The following is a 9,027-nucleotide window of genomic DNA, read 5'->3' as shown; positions in this document are numbered from 1 at the left end:
TTTTTAACAATTTCTGGTTTATCTTTTCAGTGTGGCTTTCTGCAAACATATATCTTCCTTCTTTCTTACCCCAAGGTAGCACACAGTATGTACATTCTTTTGTATCTTGCATTTTTCCACTGCATCCTAGGGATCCCTCCACATCAGCTTAAAGAGATCTTCCTCATTCTTTCTAACAGCTTAATGTTTCTCCTCCTCATGGAGGTACCGTAGCTCTTTCAACTTTTCCATTCTTGTTGGACATGTTTCCAATCCTTTGCTATTACCAAACATGGCATGTCATTTTTGAAAGGCAGATTGCTATATACTAAAACCTGCATACTTACGTTTGGCATTTCCTTACCCATATTAAAATATGTTTTAGAAAAAAAAGGTTACTGGGCTTCCCTGGTGGCTCAGTGATTGAGAGTCCGCCTGCCGATGCAGGGGACGTGGGTTCGTGCCCCGGTCCGGGAAGATCCCACATGCCGCGGAGCGGCTCAGCCCGTGAGCCATGGCCGCTGAGCCTGCGCGTGCGGAGCCTGTGCTCCACAACGGGAGAGGCCACAACAGTGAGAGGTCCGCGTACCGCAAGGAAAAAAAAAAAAAAAAAAAGGTTACTTACATTGATTTGTTTTTAATTAAGTTATTAACATCCTTCAGAACATTTGAGTTCCATGAAACAATTTAGGAAACACCATGGTAGGTGTGCAAACTCATAGCTTTGACAGATGTAAGTGTTTAGTGCTTGGCACATTGGAAGTACTCAATGCATGAAAGCTAATAGTAATCATAAAAGCAATCATGTCACTAACAGCAGAAAGTTTTTAAATGTTTTCTTCATTTGGGTGTGTCATCAAGGAATTTGAGAGCTGAGCAGACTACATCTTACTCTTTGGTCAGTTACTGAGTAACTGCCGTGTTCCAGGCGTTATGGTAAGAACTTGTACCTGGAGCAGAGCATATACTGCAGGCCTGAGGGAAGGAATGAAGGAAAAGTGGGAATCCAACCGAGTCTCAGGAGTGGCGCTGGGGCTCTAGGGACGGGGCAACAGAAAGTCTCCGGGAGGCAGAAATGCCAGGGAGTCTTCTGGGAAGAGGAGGTTTACTCAAATTTGGAGCCTCCACAGGAGGTAGAATCAAGACAGCCAAACCACAGTTAATGGAAATGACTGGAGATGAGGGGAGAGATGGAGAGAAGGGAGGAAGTGACGTCTCTACATGACGGGTCACGCCCCCGAAGGAGGAAAGAAAGCCTGAGAGGAGGGCCTCCATTCCAGGAGAGATGTCTGTCCACAAAGATAAATAGAGTCTTGTGATCGAGAAGGACTGGAGATGGGTGGTTTATTTAGCAAAGCTGATCAGGGAAGCCTCTGAATTTTTACCACATGTGTTGTGAATGAATGATGAGTTGGAAGCATTGATGTTAAGATCACAGGCAGGAGGAGTCTAAGGAAAGAGAGTGTGGCTGTAACTTAATGAAAGAAGGAAGGCCGGAGGAGGGGTGAGGTTGGAGAGCCTTAGCCAGTAAGGAATTGAGAGTCTATCCTAAGTGAGAAAGTCTGAACAAGAGGAGTTGCATGAATGGTTGGGAGAAGTAACATCTCGTCAGTAATTCCAAAACCTGGTCATTCTTCTAGCTGGATATAAGAAACAGAATGTCCAACACAGAGGACAGGTAAATCCTGACAAGGATGGTAAATGGTGGTCCCAGGATGACAGCTGTCTCACTGAGAGCAACTAGTTAAGATCGAAGCCGACACAAGGTTCTGGGAGTTTTATCTGACAGTAAAATGGACAGAATACCCAGGGTAGCTGATTGTATTGTGAGGAAATTTGTGATTCATTAATGACAGGTACCAAGAAAACCAAGCAAAGAGAAAACAGCCCGATTATTCATCCCAGGGAAAACACAAAGTTGTCTAGGAAAGGAAGAGCAGGCATGGTTTACTCTGTAGTTTGGCTATGAATACCCTTCATAAGATCATAATAATATAAACACTGAACACCAACCTAGCCAAAATTACAATATAACTATATTAGAGGAAGGGGTGCATGTGTGTGGTGTGAGGATGAAAAAATTTAAATCCTCTTCTTCCATAGCAGGAAGTAAAGAGAAAAGGCCTGAAGCTGAAAAATCAAGATATAGCAAAGCAAGAATACTATTTAGAGACAGAAGGTCAGTATTAACAGAATTAGTTAAAAACAGTTGAAAACTTATCAACTCTGGGGACAAGAACATGATAGGAGAAGGGACTAGAGCCTGGAATTTTTTTTTACGCAAATCTGGTAGAACTATTGGATTCTCTAAACTATGTGGATAAAATTACGTTGTTAAAAATTAAAATTTTAAGAAAGAAAGCAGATTGGAAGAGGGGATGTGGATGCAGCCCATGCAGAATCCTCTTTCAGAGAAAGTGATGGGAGGAGCTTGTGGGGTATGGGTTATAGGACAGAGAGGAGATTTAATGTTCTCAGTATATGAGAGTGATGATATGTTTATTATCTGTGGAGAGGGAACTCTGCAAAGGGGGAGAGTTTGAAAATACAGAAGAGAAGGTGACTGTCTATTCTAAAAGAGACTGAAAGAAGTCAGATCAAGAGTGCAGAGCAGGTCTTCCCTGGTGGCGCAGTGGTTGAGAGTCCGCCTGCCGATGCAGGGGACACGGGTTCGTGCCCCGGTCCGGGAAGATCCCACATGCTGCGGAGCGGCTGGGCCCGTGAGCCATGGCCGCTGAGCCTGCACGTCCGGAGCCTGTGCTCTACAACGGGAGAGGCCACAACAGTGAGAGGCCCGCGAACCCCCCCCCAAAAAAAATAATAATAATGCAGAACAGGGCTTCCCTGGTGGCTCAGTGGTTAAGAATCCGCCTGCCTATGTAGGGGACATGGGCTCGATCCCTGGTCTGGGAAGATCCCACATGCCGCGGAGCAGCTAAGCCTGTGCACCACAAATACTGAGTCTGCGTTCTAGAGCCCGCGAGCCACAACAACCGAAGCCCGTGTACCACAACTACTGAAGCCTGCGCACCTAGAGGTTGTGCTCGCAGCAAGAGAAGCCACCGCGGTAAGCCTGTGCACCACAACGAAGAGTAACCCCCGCTCACTGCAACTGGAGAAAGCCCGCACACAGCAATGAAGACCCAGCGCAGCCAAAAATTAAAAATAAGTTAAAAATAAATAAATTTATTTTTAAAAAGGAATGCAGGACAATTTTTTTTTAATGAGAGATAATTTACTTTGAGACTAGAAGAAAAAAAAATGTGAGTGTGAAGGCAGATACATAAACCTAAAAGTTTTGGAATAGCTCCATATTCCTTCCAAATTGTTTCCAGTGATTTCTGGGTAATATATGCATAGTGAAATAAAGCACACTTCTGGTCAAAAGAGGACACTTTTTTTTTTTTCTGAAGTATAGTTAATTAACAATGTTGTGCTAATTACTGCTGTACAACAAAGTGATTCAGTTGTACATATATATACATTCTTTTTTTAATATTCTTTTCCATTATGGTTTATCATAGGATATTGAATATAGTTCTCTGTGCTTTACAGTAGGACCTTGTTGTTTACCTATTCTATATATAAGAGTTTACATCTGCTAACCCCAAACTCCCACTCCATCCCTTCCCCAACAGCCCCGCCTTGGCAACCACCAGTCTGTTCAAGACAGGACACTTTTATGACTTTATTAAACATTAGGACAGAGATGAGAGAAACACGTTTCCAAGGATGCATCAAGTTAAGTTTTAAGTAAAAGATCAGCAGAGATCAGGGCACTATGGGGACAGACATCTCTTGCGGTGTCTTCTGAGATCTTTCTCTGAGAACGACCCGACTCCTCACCCCAGAGGTGGGTGCCAGCCACCACCATGTTTGTACTACGGGATCTTGGTCCCCTGGTCACAGTACATTGGGCTGGGGTGGATACTTTCCCCAAGTTTGGGCAGTCGTTTGTTTTTTCAATGATTTAAAATTGTGACTGGGAGTCACAGTCTCTGTGGGCGGCTAGAGCTGAGGTGACATACAAACACAGGACCTATAGGGTTGACATGTCGGCTGAAAAGGACAGTCAGTCCATAGGGAGAGAATATGGCTGATGTACCGAGGGATCTAGAAAACAGGGACCATATGGCCCAGAGAGAGAGAGCAAGATGGACTGCTCTGCGTTCTGCTGGCTCTTCCACTCTGAGTTCTGTTCCTTGCAGGGCCTGGCTCAAACCCACCCTTGGGTTCTGAATACCACTCTTGTGTCTTTATTGTAAATACCCTCTCCTTTTGTCTATAACCATTTTAATAGGGTTTCTGTGACTGGCAAGCAAAAACCTGGATTAGCACAATCTTCTCCCACTTCCATCCGAGTCCTCTTCTGGCCATCGATTTCCCCCCATTTATTCTCTCTTGGGAAATCCACAGAGTCCCCATAATCTCTTGGTTTCTCTCTTTTCCGGGACCAAATGCTCCCAGTTCCAACCCCCATCTTGCCCCTACTCACCTGTATCTTGCTCAACTTTTTTTTTTTGGCTGTGTGGAACAGCATGTTCCCTGACCGGGGATCGAACCTGTGCCCCTGCATTAGAAGCACAGAGTTTTAACCACTGGGAAGTCCCTTCCTCAACTTTCATGCCCTAAAAAAACCAGGTTTTCCAGAAAGCCCTCCCGGACTACTCAGACCTCAGGGATCCCCTCTTCCAATGACCTCCAATAGCACCAGACTATGTCCATGGGTCCCTGTTCCCGGACCACAGCCTGGGTCCAGGATGGCTTCATCGGCACCATCTAGAGCATGTTAAAATATTACAGACTCCCTGTCACCACTCTCCCCAGCCCTGAGATTCTAATTCAGTAGATCTGGGAGAAGCCTGTACTTTTTAAAAGGTTCTCAAGTGACTCTTCTCTGTATTCCAGTTTGAAAGCCATCAATCTGTACCACTCACTTGGTACTTGACATAAACTACTTTGTATAGTTAGTTACCACTTTGTGTGCATTTTAAATTTTGTTCACAGTAAACTAAAACCTTCCAGGCCACAGATTTAGAGAGCATTCAGGTGGATCTCTCCTAGACCTTCCTCTTACCAGATACCTTGATGATCTACACTGCTACCCTCCTACCTGATATGATTGACCCCAGGCAGAAGATATGGCCATCCTACCCAAGCCTTGGGCCTCTTTGTCATGCTTGGGACTCTAGGGAATGTAGAAAAAGGAGATGACATTGTAGATCATGGCTGGATACCAATGGCCTCTTCATGACAGAGTAAATCTGGACAAGACTGAAATTTCCATGAACGTTTCCCCTCCTGGTGCCCTGTAGAACTGTCATTGGTTGCGGGGAGTTGCAATGAACAGGATACTCCGCATCCCTTTTGGGGCAAATCCGAATTCAGGATGTTGATTTCATGATGTCCATGTGAAACAGTCCGTTCACACGTGACACACAAAGGGACCCAAACTGATGCGTCAAATGGAGCAAGACGTAGCTAGACTGGCCCGGGAATGATTGTCAATCCCCAGTAGCAGGTGGTCATGCTCAGTAGTCATCCCCAGAAGTCCCCACTTCCAGATCCCAGCATTCCTTACACCCTGAAAGAATTGGCCAAGACCTGGTAAAATGAATACAGTGCAAACACTTTAAAATTTTACTGCTGCTAGCCAGGGCTTTGGGTAGAGCAAGAAAGTGTGTGTGTGTGTGTGTGTGTGTGTGTGTGTGTGTGTGTGTGTGTATGTGTTTTGGGGGTGGGAAAGGGAACTCCTTGGTGCCCCACAAGTCCCTGCCATGAGTACAGGAGCCAAAAAGGAGGAGGCCTGTAGGACAGAGGTTGATCCCATTCAAAGTCAGCATGGTGGGGATGAATGTGGTAGACTCTGACACTGAGCATTCAAGGGCTGTCAGACACTTGCCAGGAAGCCGTAGGGTGTCTCCCCTACCTGTTTCTCTCAGAAGGGCCATTACCTAAAGTAGCAAAAACCATATGACCAATGTTGTCCCAGCTCACACTTCTGGGATCCCATCTCTGCCCACCTCCCCCAAACCTGACACCCTCGCCTCACCTCTTCTCTTCTATTCCCTGCCTACCACTCGTCCCTGACCCCACCCCTCCCCACAGAATCTCTCATCCTCCACCCTAGTCCCGTGCAGAGTCATCTGCTTTCCTCCCCACCAGACTCCCGGGTCCTGCGCACCTGGGGGTGCTGGACAGACATGTGCCTGTGATGATGAGGGTGACGCCCACGAGGAAGCCGGCCAGGCCAAGGGCCAGGCCGAGGGTGAAGACCAGGGTCTCTGTGGTGTCAGGCAGCAGGGTAGGCCCCTGGGGCTCTGGGAGAGAAAGAGAGGGTCAGGGGGTTGGGCAAAGGGATTCCAGAGTGAAGGACACATGGGTGTGAGAAGGGGGGCCTGGGGAGGGGGCTTCGTACCCCAGTGCTTAAAGAGCGGCTGGTCCAGGCCCCAGTGCTCCACCTTGCAGTCATAGAAGTCATCCACCGAGGGCACGAAGGGCAAGTAGTGGAACTTCCGGAACAGATGGTTGGGCTGGGCATAGAAGCTGGTCTGGGCCACCCCCTCGGTGATGGTCTGACCGTTGCGCAGCCAGGTGATATTGATGACAGGGGGGAAGATGTTCTCCACGACGCAGATGAGGACGTTGGGCTGGCCCAGCTCCACGTGAGACTTGGGCAGCACAGTCACTCTTGGGGGCACTAGGAGGAACCAGGCCCTGAATCCCACAGGCTCAGCCCTCCAGCTGGGCCTTATCAGGGCTGGGATTGAAGGGTGTTTCCTCCTAGTAGCTTTCCGAGAGCAGGGAATGGTCTAGGATGGTGACACCAGGACAGAAGCAGGGGGACAGAGGGATGAGAGATTGTGGAGGGCAGAGGGGGCCCCCGGGGGTCCTGTATCTGCCAGGTCCCTGATGGGGAGTACAGCGGGAGGGGTCATTTCTCAAGAGGAAGAGGTTGCTGAAGGAATCTGAGAAGATCTAGCACCTCCTGGGAAGGAAAGGGCCTGAGCACAACAGTCTCAGATTCCGAGAGTGGAGCCCAGGAGTCAATAGAGGCCTGTGAGGGGGAGAGGAGGCTTCTCTGGGCCTCCCCTGCCTGCCAGGGGCTTAGTGGAGGGGGGCACAGAGGAAAGGCCCGGTACCGTTGGCGGCTCTGGTACGGTTCGAGCGCTCCACCAAGACGTCCAGATGCGCTTTGATCATCGTGATACTGGCCAGCCCATTCTGCGGGTCAAAGTAGGCGAAGTTGCCAAATTCAGGCAGACGCCATACAGCCTCCCTCTTCTTCAGGTCCACAGAGAACAGCTGCTCTCCATCGAAATCATGGGTGAACTGACCCGAGCCATCATAGGACTGGTAGAAGGCTGGTCCGTAGGAGCCCATGTGGTCAGCTGTATTGGGTGAGTTCAGGGTCGGGGGAGAAAAGAAAAGGTATCAATCTCATCCATCAGATGTGATGTATTGAGTCTCTGAGCTGTGCCCCATCCTTGGTCCTGTGTGGGGGCAGAGTCCCGTTCTGACGCTGAGCTGGTCCTTGGAGAGTAGAAGGGTTGCCAAGGGACGGAAGGGAGAGGATGGAGGGCATGGGCACATCCCCTGCACACTGGCCAGCACAGTCATGGGTGCAGCCTGGCATACCGGGTTGGGAAGAAGAGAGCTTGCCTAAACTCAGGCCTGGGATCCCCAGAGTTAAATCTTGGCTCTGATGGTCTGCCCCAGCTGTGCTACCAGGTCCTGTGTGTGAGATGAGAGGTGAGTAGGGGTGGGATGAGGAGAAAATAATTAAGGTTAAGAGCATGCATGGAGCTTTGGGCACAGAGATGCAGTGCAAGAGGATGTGAGGGAAAACAGGTGATAGCGGGCAGGAGTAAGAATTAAGATTTGTGACCAGAGACTGAAGGGATAGAAAAAGGCAGCCCAAGGTATTGCAAAGAGCAGTGGAAAAGGAGTCAAAAGTTCAGGGTTCATGTCACAACTCTTCTGTCTCAGAGCATTATGATCAAATGTGTGTCTTCCCATGACTGAGGCTCAATTTTCTAGAAATTGGGAGTTAGATGTTCGTTGATAAGATGCCTTTATAATTCTATGAAATTATTTGTGCAATGATCGTGAGAAACCACCATGCCCAGCACGATAGCAGGCCCCAAGGAAATACAGACAAACCAGCTGTGGACCCCGCACACAAGGAACTCAAGTCTAGAGCAGGATAAAGACAGATAAACAGCTACCTATTGACCTGGTGATAAATACAGCAATAGAAAATGGGCTCGCCCGAAGCCAGGAAGTGGTACAGAAATCAGGATGCTGGGCAGCAGTAGGACGAAGGTTTGGGTCTCAGAGAGGAGGGAGGAATGAGGAGGCACCTGAATGTGATGCTGGGCTGAGCTGCACCTGTATTTTAGGTCCAGGACAGACCTGATAGAGGTGAGAGGGATGCGGGTAACAGAAGTTGCCCATAAACCAGAGGAAAGGAACTGTTCACTCTCTGTACCATCTGGCGTGTAACCCCACGCCCTTAATCTCCTCTCCTCACCCAGCACCCTCTGCACTCACCCTTGATGGCCCCAGCTTCCTGGGGGCTCAGGAGGGTCATCAAGGTGTGGAGTCCCAGGACCAGCCCCCCACTGAGGACCATTGTCCCCTGGGGCTTTAACCAAATAAGTCCCAGTCGGTGTGGAGGGTAAAGGAAGACGGGGAAGGTAAAGAGGAAGAAACAGATTCTAGGATGAGGGAGTCCCCTGCTGTATTCAGCCAATCAGAGAAATTCTCTGAGTTAAATGTAGCTGTTGCTGGGGAAAGAAGTAGAGGAAAGAGCCTGGGTGAGAAGATGGAAGAATTCATTGGGCCCACAAGCACCAGGGAGGCTTGGTCCACAGGAAGTCAAAGGGATGGGAGGGGCTTAGATTAACTGTTTCTACATCCTCCAAGAAGGTATCCTGTGAAGGGAGAGGAAAGGCCATCAGAGCACCGCATAGCTGAGCTCAAACAAATCCTCTATCTTAATCCATGGTGTAGGGACTCCTACTCATCCTATACGTTTCTGTGGAC

The 9,027-nt window shown here is 48.5% G+C and overlaps 1 protein-coding gene across 3 annotated transcripts; it reads right to left on the bottom strand.

Annotated features, from left to right (window-relative positions):
- Window positions 1-3,505: 3,505 nt before the first annotated feature.
- LOC114907879 (HLA class II histocompatibility antigen, DO alpha chain-like) lies at window positions 3,506-8,668 on the bottom strand. 3 transcript variants are annotated; one of them, XM_029243950.1, is made up of 5 exons: window positions 8,533-8,668; window positions 7,122-7,370; window positions 6,398-6,679; window positions 6,164-6,299; window positions 3,506-5,343 (listed from the first exon to the last, which is right to left on the bottom strand). In XM_029243950.1, exons 1-5 carry the CDS (start codon window positions 8,612-8,614, stop codon window positions 5,154-5,156), a joined length of 939 nt encoding a protein of 312 aa, XP_029099783.1. In that variant the 5' UTR covers window positions 8,615-8,668; the 3' UTR covers window positions 3,506-5,153. The 3 variants fall into 3 exon arrangements, with proteins under 3 accessions (XP_029099783.1, XP_029099785.1, XP_029099784.1); XM_029243952.1 differs by having other exon boundaries at window positions 5,138-5,933; XM_029243951.1 differs by having other exon boundaries at window positions 5,138-5,583.
- Window positions 8,669-9,027: the final 359 nt, after the last annotated feature.

This window comes from Monodon monoceros, unplaced genomic scaffold, assembly GCF_005190385.1.
Source record: "Monodon monoceros isolate NGI ecotype Baffin Bay Population unplaced genomic scaffold, NGI_Narwhal_1 Super_Scaffold_3, whole genome shotgun sequence".
NCBI lineage: Eukaryota > Metazoa > Chordata > Mammalia > Artiodactyla > Monodontidae > Monodon > Monodon monoceros.
This window is presented reverse-complemented; position numbering and strand designations above follow the sequence as displayed.